A 17,042-nucleotide genomic window follows, 5' to 3' on the forward strand; every position below is an offset into this window, starting at 1 on the left:
TCATAAACTATTCAGTCACAACTCACAGGGAAAGATGGAAAAATAAATTTATTTATTAATTTTAATATCTATTTAATTGGAGCACCTTTTAGATTGAAAAATCATGAAGGTGACCAAGTGGTCATACGAAATAGAAGTTTCAAGTTGCAATGTAAGTATCTCATTATATGTATAAAAGGATAGAAGAAGTTGTTTTGGATGATTTACTAATAATTTGCAACTTTTTCTAGACCGAAAAAACGAACTTTAAATCCATTTCTAAAAGAAGAAAAAAAAAGCTATAAACTCCAAATTATTTCAGTGCCGAGATATTCCCAAATGTTTTTACGGGAACTAAGAAATAATTGAAATCCAAATTATCCCATGCATAATAAGTCTTAAATTTTACACTTACATTTTGAAAGATGAATTTATCATTTCATTTATTAATAAGTATTTATGGTAAAAAAACAAGGCCACTAAATATAAGAAATTGTTCATCAACTATTTAAGTCAATTTATAATCGGTAAGTACATACAAATGTACAATACAAAGTCCAATGGGCTTAATAGAATTGGTAAGGTAATGACCTGGATGCCCTAATGTCTCAAGTTCGAATCCGTTGATCTCCATTATTATCCTTAACTTGAAATGCTATCCAAAGGTCGGGTAGGTGCAAGTGGTCACATAATTTGCTACTCTCTTTTTTTTTTTTTTTTTTTTTTTAATAATAAATAAAATACATTATTGTAAAAAGAAACAGTATAACAAAAATAGTGTTACGGTACTAATATTACAATAAATTCATTTTTTTTTTTAAATAAAATTTTATTAGTATTACAATTTCAGTTTTGGCTGAAAAGACAAGCATGTCCTAGCAAGGAACAATGAACAAACTGTAAACCTAGGGAGGCGACAGACTGTCTAAAATCGTAAAACACCGTTAAGTCTTCTTCCCCCAAGCAAGCCTCTTAGGAACGGAACCCCAAACCCCCCGAACCCCAGTTACGCCACCCTCCTCCTCTCTCTCTCTCTCTCAGACGTCGGCATAAGGCGGTAAGGTTGATTCATGATATTTAGTTATTCAATCTTTGTTTTTGTTACGGTTCATAATATAGGGATGGGAAATTTGCTTTCTTCTTTAGGGATCTAACTTTGGAAAGAGTTAGGATTCATTTCTGTGATACTGGAAATACACACAGATACACACACACACACACATATATATATATACGCGTTTGTATATTTGAAATTAACATGAAATGTTTAGGATTCATTTCTGTGATACTGGAAATACACACAGGTACACACTTATTATATATACGCGTTTGTATATTTGTAATTAACATACCACTTTTGTGTCGCACAGTCCGTTCTTCAAATCAATGTCTTACAGGCGTATCATATCCACAAGAGCGACACTTCTCGCTCGGCGGCGTTTTAGATCATCGTTTAGTTACATTCATCACGATAACGATGAGTGCAGAGAACACTCTATCGGTGAAGATAAAAAAATTAACAATTTTTTCCAAAGGCGATTCTTCGGGAACAGTGGCATTAACACTTCCGCTGGATTTGGTACTTTGTTTCAAGATCAAAGGTGTTCTCAGTTCTTTGTTCCGCCGATGACCGGAGCAATTTTCAGTAGAAATATGTCGACGACAATTGGCGAAGGAGCGGACAAGATTGGGTACATGACTGATGTTGCGGAAGTTCTCACGGATAAGACCGTTGAAGTTGTGGCTTCTCAGGCCCCTGCTGTGAGTGAAGTAGCTATTGCTGCTGCAGATTCTTTCTTTCCTGTTGCGGCCTTGCAGTATGTGATTGATGGTGTTCACTCTTTTACCGGCTTGAATTGGTAAGGACTGAGCTATGTTTTCACGCGCAACTTCAAATCTATGTTCTTGTAAATTGTTTTATTTTAGATGTGAAAAAGTGAGATCATTCCCTTAAGGGACAATTGGGTTTGAAAATGTGACCCTTTTGTTACACTAGTGCTATGATTGTGTTGATTAAGCTCGACATTTTGATATTATTTTATTTTTCTTAAAATGCTCCTCTGGTTGTGTAACCTGTTTATTTCCTTAGTTATAGCAAAACCTTGTTGTTTTAATTGAATTGGGTGCTGAGGAGTAAGCAAAGCTATATTAGAGAGAGCGCTTGCCTAAATATATCTGAAGAGGCTTGGCTGACTAGTAGGCAGCCAATCCGTGCCTGAAATGACAAATTATTTGAATGTTGGATGTTTGGCGAGTCAAATGCCCAAGTTTATTTAAGGAAAAAATTATTCCGAGTCAATAGTGATGTATTTGTGTGATTGACCCATTCGTAGAATTATCTCTTGACTTGTGATCCCATTGCTGGTATGTTAATTTATAATTTTTTATTTTTAAAAGAAGCTAAGGAGGGTGTCACTGGTTGTACGAAAAGAGAAGATTGTGAGAAACAAGAGAGTTTTTATGCTGATGAAAATGAAATAGGAAAATTATCAAGGGTTTGCGAACTAGGTTATTTTCATTTCGGATTTGAAACACAATGCATCACTGAAAACTTTCGGATGGATGCTACAATAAAGCTACCAATGATATATCATTTTAGTAGAAAAGTGTTTTATTTTGTTTGTTATTTCTTTCAGGTGGGCATCTATAGTTATAACAACACTTTTGATACGGGGGTTAACAATTCCAGTTTTGATAAATCAGCTCAAAGCTACTTCAAAATTGACTGTGAGTTACATTACATGGTTTCAACATTTCTTTTGCTTTTGAATTTTTTTTTTTTTTGGGTCTGATATTGCATGATATTTGCTGACAACTGTATATGTTAATTCCTCCATAACGAGTGAGAGATTTTGATCACAAGTTTGAAAATATTATCAATCTTCAGTTGTAACTTTAAATTTTTTTAAGAATTTCTTTTACCCCATGTAGCATTGCATGAAGTAATTCCTTATCTAAATGTGTGCAATTCAATCCTTATACCTCTTGTGGTGGCTACTAGCAAATGCTCAATGGCTTTTCTTATATATGTTTTCATTGTCTTATTTTTAGATCTTTATAAAATGTTTTTACTTATCTGTACTTAAAATTTTGGACAGTCGGTATCCATGAGAGAGTTGAGGAGATCTTGGCCAAAAAAGATAGTTTTTTCTCGATAAAGGGTAAATTGGCCAAAAAATATTCTTGTTGATTTTTTTTGGGCTGGGGGGGTAAGATTATGGAAGATTTCCCTACCCCTTCTGGAGCAAGACTATCCCTTTCGATGCCTTCAATCGGCCCCTAAGCATGGGTATCGGGTAAATCTAGGATGGAGGTTTTTGACACCCCTTGGAATTGGATACAAGACCTTTGGGTAATGTCCAAAGGCCTTGTGCCAAATTATCTACTCTATGTTGCAAAGGAAGCGTCATAGTTTATTTGATTATTTATTCATTTTTATTTTATTTTTGCTTTTGGGTATTTGGTGGTGGAACTAAAAAATGTATTCATTAGCCCACAATCCGATGAAATACACATTCATAACCGCTAAAACTTCTATATGTTTCACGTCCCAATTCTTAAAAACACATTCCATGCATATAGTTTCGATGATGATGAGTAAAATTGGGAGGAAATATTTTCTGCCCAAAAGAAGGAAAAACAGTGCAGAAGAGAGATGCTGAAATAAGTTAACAGCCTTATGTGGCATCACATCGAACAACAAGAACCAAGCCTTTTTCCCAACTACTTGGGTCGGCCACATGAATCCTATGTTTCCCTTCCACTCTATTTAAGGCCATAGCCTCATTCATTTTGTGGCATCACATTGCATAAATAAATCTTCTAAGCTCAAGTGCTATGTTTGAACATTGAACTAATTGATCTGACCTTTCTATATTAGTTTTCACCTCATAATACCATACTTTGGACAAGTTGATTGGCACTTTTCCGCCATTATCTTTCAGAGTCTCTTACCTTGGATTGGAATGACTTTCTGAGGGTTATTTATTAAAATTGAAACATGAGAAGGTTGCGAAGGTGGTTACCTCAAGCTCTAAACTATGAGCATGCCAAGTGATGTGATATATGGGATGAACCTGTCTTCGCGAACATGGCCATATCTCGTAACTCAAGTGTTCGCCTATTGCACGAAGATGTTCGCGAAACTTTATAGATCACAAAAGCAGTTTCAGAGTGTTGGTTAGGAATCAATCCTATTAGGACATTGAGCTATTTCAGTTCCCATAGAGTGCATGAGTAAAGCAAGGAGAGATAAAACCCTAAAAGGCCTTATACCATTTGGAGACAGCATTAGCACATATAAGCACTTCACCTTCACCTTACCTAGGCGATGTGGGGTCGTGTACCCGTAGCCTGCCAGAGCCTCACACCTGCCCACGCACAACCGCCCATAAGGTCACCACAATCACCCCCGTTAGGGGCCAAACGTCCTCGTTGGCCACACTTCCGGCTGGGCTCCGACTCTGATATCATTGTAACAACCTACTCCACCAATGGTATGATATTGTCTGCTTTGGGCCTGAGCCCGTACGTTGTTGTTTTTGGGTTTTATCTCAAAAGGTCTCATACCATTTGGAGACAACACTAGCACATATAATCACTTCACTTTCACCCATGCGATATGGGATTGTGCCTGCCCACACACACCCATCCACAACGTCGCCACACAGAAAGTCAATCCTTTTTATTTCTATATTTATTTTTTAATTTTTTTGTTTATTTAAGAGATGCATATATTACTTTCTCCTGTTAATGCGTTAGAGGCTATGGTAGAGGTTCCCCCGCATTTTATTCATGCAATAATGACACTGGGAGAAATGATTCAAAAGAGGAGGAGGGACTTGGACTAATTCTTGTGATGCTGTGCTGAAAACTAAGTATGAATGAAAAGTCCATGTTGCACCGGAGGGAGTTGTTATTATGCATCATGCACTAAATTAGCTGTATTACTAGTTTCATAAGAAGGCTTTAAAAAATTATATTATTATTATTTTTTATAGAAATCGCAGTGAAGGAAAGTATGCCTTGTGCACGGAGTTTATATTTATGCGTCTTTGCTTATGGTGACACATTACATAACTTTGTGGTCTTCCTAAAAGTAAGTCATTACTTAGTGTTGTTCCCTGTTTATTGTGGATGTGTGGGTGTATAAATTTGGAGCAAACCAACTTTTGGCTTTATTTGCAAAAGCAGGTTGCCCTTAGTTTTGAACTTGTGTTTAGTACATGACTGTTTGAGCGTTTACCATTTCATCAAGCAATGATCCCTCCAAAAAATAATTGATGGACCTACGGGGGTTCGATGTCCTTGCTTCATGGTCTACCTACATCCATGATCCATTAAATTGAAAATATGGGTAAACCTTTTAGAAAATAGGGAAAAAAAAAAACAACTGTGTCTTCAACCTTAAATTAAGCCAATTGTCTTTTAATTACATGTGACTATAACTATAGTCTCTATTTGATGCAACAATTTAAATTTTTGTTTCTGTCCTAAATGGTTTGAACACCCGACTGACAAAAACACCGAATCAGACACCATTATAGACTTGTAGTTCAGTTGTTTCTTTTCCAATCCCACCCCCATTTTTATAGTTCAAATCCAGGCTGTCGAATTTGGTCAAATTATTGAGATTCTACATTTTGGAAATTTGAAAGTATAAGGATAAAATATTCAATTTATTTATTTTTGCTTATTTTTTACTTAATTAGCCATTAACAATTATTTGCTATCAGTGGCAAGACTTTGTTGAGTTGAGTTGAGTGGCAAGATTATGTTGCCCATTCTTGTTTAAGCTGTGATTTCGATTGTGATAAGCAAAATTTTCTGCAGTTCTTCTGTATATTGATTGATATACTTCCTGTTTCCTTTTTGCTTGATTTTAGTTGCTTTCTTCTTCTTCTTCTTCTCTTTTTTTTCCCCTGAATAAATATACTTCCTTTTGATCCTTAGAAATTATTTTCTTCTCTGTAAATATGTTGAACTTTGTTACATCTCAAGTGTCTTGAATGTCTTTTGCAGATAATGAGGCCACATTTGGATGAAATTAAGGATGAGATGGAAAATAGGGTATGAGTATCTGAATCTTCTTCTGTATTACAGTATTACCGTATACCTCGTTAGAATATTGACAGTTGTGACTTCATGCTAGTATATGTCATGCACGAGTCTGGACTCTGTTCAATTCCTCCTACCTAGGACTCACTCATTTTTTCAGTTTGCGTAACTGATTTTTCTGGTGTATTACGGTATGCCCCAATAAATGATTTACCATCCAATGACATCATGTTGATACATGTTATGCATAAGTTTTGTACTCTTTTTATTTTTTGTTCTTGGGACATCTCTTTAGTTGAATGATCTATTTTATCGCTATAGTTTTGTATGATCAATACACTCAAATTTTTAGATACCACAATCTGATTGGGTAATGTTCTTTTTGGGTGTGTTTATTGCCCAAAAATAACTAAATGCATATTTGAAAGCTGACGCAAAATTTTTTCCCCGTGTGTGTGTGTGTCAATTTTCCATGAATATTTCATATCTAGCCAGTACATTTTGTATCTGAAAAGAAAATCTTCCTAATATGTTGATATTTCTTCTTTTGTTTTTTAAAATTTCCCCAGGGCATGAGTCCTTCGTCTGTGGCTGAAGGTCAGAAACAAATGAAGGAGCTATTTAAGGAGTATGCGACTCTTTCATGTGCTGATTGGAAAAGCCCATATATCAATTTTTATTTTATTTTATTTTTAAAAAATTTATGCTCCTTGCATCTTTTGTAGCCCCATGACATTTTTCCAATGCTTATAGATGATCTAGTAGATATTTTTTCAGCTTAAGTAAATTAAGACACAAATTTCCATGAAAAAAATGATAAATATATGTGTCGTGATTTTTGTCATTCGAAATCTATTATTTGACAGTTCATCATGCAAATTTATATCTTGAATTGGTGATAAGAACCCTGATCTGCAAGGCCTGTTGCCTGCCTTTGCATTTTTTTTTTTTTTTTTTTGTGTGTGTGTGCATGAATAAGGTAGATATGGTGCTTGACCCAACTCTTTGAAATTTCATTTTGTTATCTTGATCCCCAATTCCTCTTTTTAAGTGCAAGTAATTTATTGGTCTAATATTGATTATAAAACTTGCAGAAGTTCTACACATTTTAGCAAAGTTGGAATGTTAAAGACTAAATTATAGAACTGGTGAAGTTGAAATAATTTAGACGTATCACTTTTTTTTTTCTTTTGAAGGGTAATTTAAATCATTGACTTATTATATAACAATATACGAAATGTAGAATGGGCATTGCAAGTTATATGTCGAACAATGTATATAGCATATAATTAGCTTTACAGGGGCGTACAAGGACTAATTATATTTGTAGTAATGAAAGTTAAAACTCATTTTAGTTCGACAGAGTCTAGTACTAAATATTTGGGATTGGTTACATGGCCATCATATTGTCACTCCACATAGTCGATGTCCTAGGATCTTATTTTAGTCAAACCACATACTATGCCGTCTTCCTTAACTATTCTAAATTCAATTTGATTTTGGTCTTTTCCTATCCCAAGCATTACTCTCACTGTGAAATGTGCTATCTTCAACCTATGCAGTTAATAGTCCTTATCATACATTATCAAACCATCTGAAATTTATCATCCTGATTTTTTTCTTAGAGCTATTTCTTTCATCTCAAGAATGTATTCATTTCTAATTTCGTCATTGCTCTTCTTACCACACATTCATCTCAAGCTCTAATCTTCTCTACATTCATTCTATAGAATATGATCTCTTACCTGCCTAATACTCTGTCCCAGGGATGCTTTATAGAATCTTTATCTTAATCTTATTTATATTCTAGGGTTTCAATTCAATACAAATTGTTTCCCTATAGTTTTTTTATTTTTATTTTTAATTATTATTTTTATTTTTTATTTTAAATTGTTTCCATTGTGTTGAAAGAATTTACTCTTGTAACTAAAATTCCTATGTAAATCATTTTATCTTTTTCAGTTCGAATGTAAGGAGCATTTACTGGTGGTATGTATTTGGGGCATAGATATATCATAAGCAACAAGAAATTATGGATTATAAATCACTTGATTATGATTGGAAAAGTACTTGAATTCTGCCAGTTAAAGTTTTCCTAATTCCAATTGGAAATTTGTTGGGTCCTTTAGGAACAGCCCTTAAAATTTGAATTTTTATTCCTTTTACTTTTTATCAGCTCTTGGTAACTACTATTGCAACTTGACAATTTAAAACAGACTTTTCAAGGAATTAAATATTATTTAATGGATGAAAATGGGAAAAATTATAGTCCCGATCTGTGCAGTAACATCCTTTTGAATCCATTCAATTTGAATTGGTATTTTCTCCATCACAATTATTGTGAAAAAACATCTACAATAATTAGTCTTGGACAGTTTATTTGTGAAAATGTGTATAGCCAAAAATGGACCACATCTAAAATCGGGTTAGGTTCTAATTGTTCAAATTGACTCTTTAGTAATACAATCAGCTAAGCCTTATTTGGCTACCCCAGGAGCAACTGTTCGTGGCCATTATGGGTTTCAGAAGGTGAATTTCTGGAATGTTTCTATTTAATCAAGTTGTTGAGTTTCTATTATAGTAATGCCCAAAATCACTGTTGGCTTGAGTGGTTTTTCCTGTCGCCCTCAAAAAAAGGAAGATGTAGGGTTGAAGTACCAGTTGAAGGTATGTATCTTACTTGTAAGAAAGATATATATATAAACACACAGACACACACATAATACTGAATAAAAGCTTGACTACATCAGAAATAGACTAAAGGCTGATGAGAACAGATTTTCTCCTTGCATGCCTAATTGTTCTTTACCTATCACCGCTGCAGCCTACAAAAACATTTCCGTAGTATTAGTGAACTGGGCACCTAGACGTCAGAAAGGCACATATATAATACTGAATAAAGCTTGACTATAGCAGAAATAGGCTAAAGGCTGATGAGAACATATTCTCCTTACATGCCTACTTGTTCTTTACCTATCACCGTTGCAGTCTACAAAAACGCTTCCGTAGTGTTAGTGGACTAGTGTTAGCCTCTTGACGGTTGTCCAAGGGAAGACATGGGCATTTCAAGGCCATGCCATGTCTTGGGAATACTTTGGCTTTGGTTAGACGGCCATGAGGATGCTCAGTGGGTTGTCAGCGTACACAAGATGCTCAGCGTGCACACAAGATGCTTAAAAGGATGCTCGGCGTGCACTGGGAGTGCCCAGTGGCACTTTCGTAAATATGGTGAAAAATGAAATTTGGAGTTTTGACTCGGGATCTTTATGGGAGGTACCTTGAGTTCATAGAAGCTGGTTGGCGCAGACGGCACTTAATTTGGATGTCGGGAAAGGCCTGAAAGGCCATTATGACTCCTCAAGCATGGGTGATGTTTACTCCTGTCAGAGTGCTGGATTTCCTTAAGACTATACTAGGGGGGGGTCTGTTGATCACATCGGTTGGGCTATGGCATGGCTTGCTTAGAGGGCTTAGCCAACGTGCATGGGCACGTGTTGCACCACTCCAAGATGGTTGCACAAGTGGGGAGCATCCAAGATATTGAAGAGCAAACAAGTGGGCACCGACACGCGCGCTGGTGTGCAGCGGCGCGTGTGCGGGCATGCAGGTGGGCGTGCTGGTTACCAACCTAGTGTGCGCGAGCGTCTAGCTCGGCGTGCGCATGGGCGTACAGCCACGGGCGCATGAGGGTTCAAACATGGCGCGCGAAGAAGGGCACTAGTGTGTGCGCCGGCGTGCACTTTGGTGTGCACCCGAGCGTGCATGGCTTGGCACGCCGTGCACTCAGAGACATATATATGTGGGTGCAGATTGGTGGACTTGGCTTGGGCTAGGTTCACAAAGTTGACTCAGATGTGGTTAGAGCATAGACAACACAAAGTCATGGCTTGCGGTTACAAGAGGTGGTGGCTTAGTGGGCTCGGTCGGTTGGGGGAAGTTACTAGCACTTCCTACTCATCATGGGAAGTGGGGGAGTGCTGAGTAACCTCCCAAGCATGTGGCACAATTCTGAGAGGACCAACACACAGGCGGTTAAGGGTGGTCTCTTCCACTATGCAGAATGTAACTTCTTGTGGTTATGTGGCATGAGCAGAACATGCCAACAAGTCTAGCAGTTGGGCTTGTCAACTGCATTATAGTGCTGGCACATTTGGAGGGTGCCAGCACGACCCTAGGTGGATGGGGGTGTCATCCATCATCTTAGTGGGCAGTTATGGGCGGTTTTGAGAGTGGCCTATATAATGCTAAGGTGGGCTTTGTAGAGGGAACAGAGAGGAGGGTGTGAGCCTTGGTTGTTCCTTGTACGAACTCATGTTCCTTTGTAATATGTTTAATATGAGCAAAGGTTGGGGCTTGTCCCTGTAAACTGTGTGTGCCTTCTTTACATTTCTATACTGTGTATATTGTGTTGTTGTGTTGGTTGAGACTTGGTGGCCCCAAGTGCCATTACAGAGGCAAAAATTCGTGGTGTAATTTAGCCCTGTAACAACTAGGTACCTAGACGCCCCTTTCTGACTAAAGTGTAGTAAATATATGTACATGGAAGAAACTTTAGTTTGGGAAGGGGATAGGGGTGTTTGGGGTGAAGCTTTAATGAGATAATCACAATTACTAACTAACTTGAATATATTTTTACTGAATGCTAGAACTTTTGGAATGTCAAGTAGATTTTGGTACTGGATTGGAATGGAACTACAGGTATATTTTTTGCTTATGGAAAGAAAAGAAAAGAAAGCTGCTCATAGATTTTATTGCAGCAGCTCAGCTGTTAATTTGTCTTGCCTGAAATTTTCGGAATCAATTTATGACCATGCACATTGCTTGGATTACTGTCTAATAAATTGTAGACTCTAGGTGGAAGATCCAGAATGATAGCCTTTGATACATTACTGATTGCTTTGTCACTGAATACTTGTTAAGTATGTTGGCAGGTATCAAAAGAAAATAATTTGATCTAGCTGTGTATTACAGTTTTTCCCTTTTCATGCATAATCCTCATTGTGTTCAGAATTAATTATTGGAAATAGTTTCCCTCATGCGATTCAAACTCAGGAAATAGTTTCCCTCACAGGATTCAAACTTAGGAATACTGTGTGTAAATAAATCTATGCAACCGCCAATATGTTTTATCTGTATTGTTTTTGTTTTGATTCTAAAATTAGGGTCAACTATTCAACAGTGTATATAATTCCCATTCGCAGCCTTTACTTGTTCACACATTTTCCTTTTTTTTTATTCAAATTGTAATTTCAAATTTGGATATTGCAGACATGGTGTTACTCCATGGACTCCACTGAAGGGACTCTTTATCCAAGGCCCTGTTTTCGTCAGTTTTTTCCTGGCTGTAAGATAAATCTCTTCCCTAGATGTAAAATCCAGAAAATTAGTAAATTGCTTCATCTAAAATTTATTTATTTCTTGTGTTGTTACTTGGCACTTATCTGTTCAATCGTTTGCAGATTTCGAACATGGTAGAAAAAGTTCCATCTTTTAAAACTGGCGGAGCATTTTGGTTCACTGATCTGACAACTCCAGATACTCTCTGTATATTTCCAGTTTTGGCAGCATTGACATTTTGGATAACAGTGGAGGTAGGCACCATTTATTTATTTGTTAAACCATGTATCTCAGCTTCCCATAGATACTTGCTCGAGACTTTAGTATCGTTATTATGATTTACAGACTGCATAGGTTCAGACAATGCCAAACTTGTTCAGGTCCAAAACAACCTGAGAGGAATCAAACTGGTCAAACCAATTATAATAATATAAAAAAAAGGATATAGAAAATTTTGTAAACAAGTTTAATAACAGAAATTGGTTTGTGCAGTCATGGACCAAGCTTGGACCTGATTTACACTAGTTGTAGGGAAAATGGAAATTGAGAGTTTACGTTCAATATTTTTTTTTTCTGTGTTGCATGTTCTAATCCTTTTTATCACGTGGAAACCCTTTTTACTAGGATTCATGTGAGAAGGCCATTGAATTATGTACTCCTTTAATAACCACAAGCAACATATTCCTACTTAAGGTTAATTTCCGGTACCTATTCTGGTAGGTCCCCCGCCTCTTCGGTAATTTGTTTGGCTTTAATTTGATAAGATTGATGGGAATAAAGTTTTACATGTTTATTAGGGTTGTGAAAAATGAGATTCCACATAGACTTGTACAGAGGCTGTCATTATTTTATAGCTTGTACGCATTTACTTCTGTTTCCCGACAACTATTACTGCAATAGAGAGCAGGGAGTTCTGCACATTCTCTTGTCTATGCTTTCAGTATGCGGAACATTGTCTAAGAGTTGCCATTGCGATTGGAATTTTGGAGAGGAACTGTATATATATGATGGGCTGGGCACTTCTATTGAGTCGGTGGATGGTTCAGAGTTTCGCAGCTTTTGCCAATAGCTTTTATTGTTCATATGGTAGAACTTGGTGGAAATTTCCGCTTTGGCTACCATAAAACTCGGGGGTCGTTATTATGGTATTAAGCTGATGCCATAGAGTGTAGTTTGGTGTGTATTTTTTATTTTCTTGCCTATATCCTTTCCCGTAGTTTGTGATATCTTATTTTGTTTTCTATGGGGAAACGTGCGAATAGAATTTGAAGGTGGCTATTTTCCACAAATTACTTATCTGTATCCAGTCTTAAGCAACTTCCATATCCAGATGGTATCAAAATCATCTGACAGTTGTTCATGATCCTTCCCAACCACACGCATGTTTGTGTGTGTATTTGGGTATTTGAGATGGTAGTGCTGTCATTTTCTTTTTCTTCTTTATTTTTTAAAATCTGAATATATATTGCCCAATTAATTACTAAATTTCCGATGATATTGTATGTAAGTTGGCAGAATACGCGATCTTTTATCAAATATTATTTCATGGACTGTTACTTTTGTTATTTTATTTATTGTTTTTTAGTTTCTTAGAAGATTGAAAGGCTCTCCTACCTTGAGTTGAACTGAATCAGTACTTAAATACACTTGTTCTGTCTTCCCATTGGGTGTAGATTCTTTTAGCTGTCATGCATTATGTGTTTGAAAGTCTAGAACTTGTTTAATGCAGCTAGTCATTTTGCTTTACGTCATTTTTCACTTTTCTTTTTTGACTAATATCTGACCTTTACTCAGTGCAATGCGCAAGAAGGCCTGGAAGGGAATCCTGTTGCTGGAACCATGAAAAAGGTTTCTAGGGTCTTTGCTGCTCTTACAGTCCCAATTACCATGACTTTCCCAAAGGTATATGTGGCAGCATCTTGTTACCCGGAGCATTATACATTGCATGTGCTGCTTATTTTGTTTAAATCTAGTGACAAAGTAAAGATATTGAATGATTTAATTGGCTAAGTCCAGCTAAAAGGTAAATATTTATCACCATAATCATCATCCTCTTTGCCTTTATTCCATATTAATGTGGTGGTCTGCCGTCACACCAACATCACGATCCTTTCCTTTATCCCAAATGAATAGGGTTAGTTTTGGACCTTTTGGTGGGGCACTTGTCTTACCTATAATACAAACTATTTCCCTTTCTTATTGGTGCATCCACAATAGGGTATATTTTGAAATCAGATTTTACTTTATTCCTTGTCTCCCATGCGTTAAAATGTTACATGTACATGTATATGTATTTCAAATTCTAATAATCTTGTGTTCCTAGCTTAGTAGTAATTATTGTTATTATTTGTTTTGGTAGCCAATGGTGGTGGTAATTACTAATTAGACATTTCTGAAACTATATTTGGAATTATGTTTGTTTATTGAGGCGGCATCATTGGAGAAGGGGAAAAAAAAAAAACAAAGGAAGTAGGGTTTCAATTAGCATGTAATGATGATGAGTTTTTTGAAATTATATACATAGGGCATGAAAGGAAATATAAATTTTCAGGTAGCAGCATGATTGTTAAGAAACTTTTTAAAGATGTGAAATTGAAAGGGCATTTTGGGACTGATGTTTTGCTATCATAATACGTCATAAGGTTTTTTTTTTTCATTGGCAAGAAACACACAAACATCACTCACACACCCACTTTACCCCTTTGGGGACTCGAACCCTCATCATCCACTTTGGGAGGTAGAGGAGATACCACTAGGCCATAAGGACCTTGGTGAGTGGGTGCTATTTGAACCACAGAACCAGTGAATTCATGAGAAATTATTACACGGCCCCATGACCATTGGTCCTCACCAATCACTAGATGACACACAAACAAAAAATTGAATGGTTTTATTCAGATTTTTGCTTGCGTGCCATCATAATAAGTTCATAACAACATAGCTTTCATGATTTTCATAATGTCTCTGCATTAATCGGAGTGTTTTAATTTTTTTTATTATTGGTGGTTATAAGTTCTTGAAGCTCAAAATTTACTTGACTGATTTAATGTGACGGTCTTGTACTAATTTGAATCAATGTCATCTGAATATCAAATGCACGTTTATCTTTGCAGGCTCTTTTTTGTTATTGGGTTACCTCCAACTTGTTCTCACTCATGTATGGACTAGGTGAGTTCTTGTTGCTTGCTGTCGTCAATATGTTCATTTGCTTCTAAAACTTTGTTTTTCTTCACTATTCTGAGGCAGTAGAGGAGCATAGATTTTTTGTTTTTGGTGATGCATGCAGCACCATTCTAGATTTATCTAAGAGAATAATAAACTAGTTTAACAAATATTGCCACGGTTTTCTTTTATTTTTGATTATGTCTTAATTTTTCAGTAATTAAAAGACCTGCGGTCAAGAATTTCTTGGGTGTTCCCATAATACCCATACAACCAGCTGGTACTGCAACAAAACCTTCCCTCTCTTTTGTTGAATCAATCAAACAATATGCAGCAGCAATGCAGAAGGCTAATCAGTCGGGTTCTGCACCTGCTGGATTACCAAAACTTCCTGATCACAGAATATCTTCCTCAGCAGTCACCAGTCAGAGGCTTAGAAGGTTAGAAAAAGAAGTAAAGGGAAGGAAGAAGAACAAGAAGAGGTGAGGAAATGCACATTTTTAACAGATGAACCGTCTTGATAACTGTTTAGTTGGAGTACTTGTGCTTATAAAAATAAATGTAATATTATTAAAATTGGTAATGCGTCTTAATTTATTTAGTCCTGCGGTTGGGCTATAATTTTTGAGTGCTTAAATGGGAAGAGAGAGAGCTCTTTTGATAGATTAATTAGAAATTGAGTAGTAGGTTATTTTGTTAATTGAATTTAGGGAGTTCTCTTACCAAGTCTCTCCCTATGTTGACTGTACTTTGTGATAGTTTTGGCACTAGTTTGATCAATGTAATTCGTTCGTTGTACCAGAAAGAAATGTTTCTTGATCACTAAAATATCAATTAAGAACTGTTGGGTATCATTAATTAGCTCGTGTTATGTTTCAACTGTTTTTCCATGTACTAGTAAATGAATACGCAGAACTTGCTGGTAAGGTTCACCTAATAGTTTTCCTCGTCACAACATGGTTGTCAGGAAGCCTTGGAAATTAAGATAAAAACATCAGGGCCTGTTTGGTTCAAATTCCAAAAACATAATTTTTTTTTTAAATTACTGCTATTGTTATGAGAATTCTTTATTCCTTTCTGAGATTCAGTTGACCCAATTGAGATGTCGTACTGTTATATATATATATATATATAGATATGGAAGATTAAATAAACACATCTTTGATTTGTGGTAACGGGAATGTTAATTGAAACTATGCAAGGAACTAGGACGTTCAATATTTGGGTTATTTCTTTTCTTTTTATTTATTTTACTTTCTAGCAAAGGACTCTTACAATGTTCCTGGAATACTCAAAAAGGAAATGAAATGTGGCAAGAATAACTTCATTGCACCACCAGTGCTGACACTCCTTTAATATGCTATAAGAAGCGTTAACTAGGTGAAATTATTAGATGATTTTGAATTATTAACACTTTTAAAGAAAAAATGACCCTATAAAAATATATTATTATATGAACAATACAAATAAATATGTGGAATGGTCAGGACCATCAAATACTTTCTCCACTTTTTCTCATCATATTTATTATGGAAATTTCTTAGAACTTGGTGTGGCCGTTTCACCGACCTCATCAACTTCATGACGAAGGAAAAGGAAGAGATGCGGGTCAACTGTCCAGTCTGTCACCACGTTGTTGCTTTAGAATTACCACCTCTGATGGTCATAACTTTCTTTAATGTTGAAGAAAAGTCATACTTGGTATATATTTTATTTTATGACTAAAATATACACATCCTCGAAAATGACCTAGAGATTCGAGAGTGACCAAATCCTACTCTCTTTTAATAGTATATGTTACACAAATGGGCAATGTATTAGGCTTTTAGAAAAAAGTACGCATAAACATATCGCATTTAAGATAAGTTCTCACTTCAATCATCATCAATCGAAAACTCTGTCGTGGGATGTTTGGCCAAATTGGCCCCCGGCTGTTATAGCCAAGGATCTCGAGCCTCTTTTTGATTGAGGTGTTTTTGTGTTTTGCTGTTGTGTTTCTGTCTTCCTCGTTCTGATAAAATTAAAAAAAAAAAAATCGAATCGAAAAATGGGTGTGTGTATTTGTATCACTGTTTACTTGGATTGATTTTTTAATTCTAATTTTTTATTTTTTTGGGAATCATTGGCCTAAAAAAAAAAAGATCAAATTGTACGATTTGAATTAATTTTTGATTCGGATCAACTCTACAGATAACATCAATTTAATGTGGTGCATGTACATGGAAATAAAAAGTTATCACTCAATCGACCAAAAAAGTGTTTATATGTTTCACTGTTTGATTTTGAATTTTTGACTTGTACATTGTAAATTGAATTGACCCAATTTTTGTATTTTTCAATATATAATAATCATGGGCATCCAAAAATCGATTTGTATCATCTGAATTAATTTTGAATTGAATTAACTTATAACATCAATTTAATATGGTGCGGTATATAGAAATAAAAGTTATCGATCAATAAATCAAAAAATTGTATTTGAATGTTTTGACTTCTAAATTGTAAAT

At 35.8% G+C, this 17,042-nt stretch overlaps 1 protein-coding gene across 1 annotated transcript; it reads left to right on the forward strand.

Moving 5' to 3' along the window:
* Positions 1 to 886: 886 nt before the first annotated feature.
* Positions 887 to 15,393, forward strand: LOC132308214 (mitochondrial inner membrane protein OXA1). Its single transcript, XM_059806231.1, has 10 exons — positions 887 to 1,036; positions 1,350 to 1,838; positions 2,616 to 2,706; positions 6,001 to 6,048; positions 6,606 to 6,664; positions 11,305 to 11,380; positions 11,496 to 11,627; positions 13,168 to 13,275; positions 14,487 to 14,541; positions 14,753 to 15,393. The coding sequence occupies exons 2-10, from the start codon at positions 1,366 to 1,368 to the stop codon at positions 15,019 to 15,021; spliced, it is 1,311 nt and encodes a 436-aa protein (XP_059662214.1). The 5' UTR covers positions 887 to 1,036; positions 1,350 to 1,365; the 3' UTR covers positions 15,022 to 15,393.
* The last annotated feature ends 1,649 nt before the right edge of the window (positions 15,394 to 17,042 follow it).

This window comes from Cornus florida, unplaced genomic scaffold (genome assembly GCF_030987335.1).
Source record: "Cornus florida cultivar Cherokee Brave unplaced genomic scaffold, ASM3098733v1 CherokeeBrave_3.0.0_Hap2_Chr05, whole genome shotgun sequence".
Classification (NCBI taxonomy): Eukaryota; Viridiplantae; Streptophyta; class Magnoliopsida; order Cornales; family Cornaceae; genus Cornus; species Cornus florida.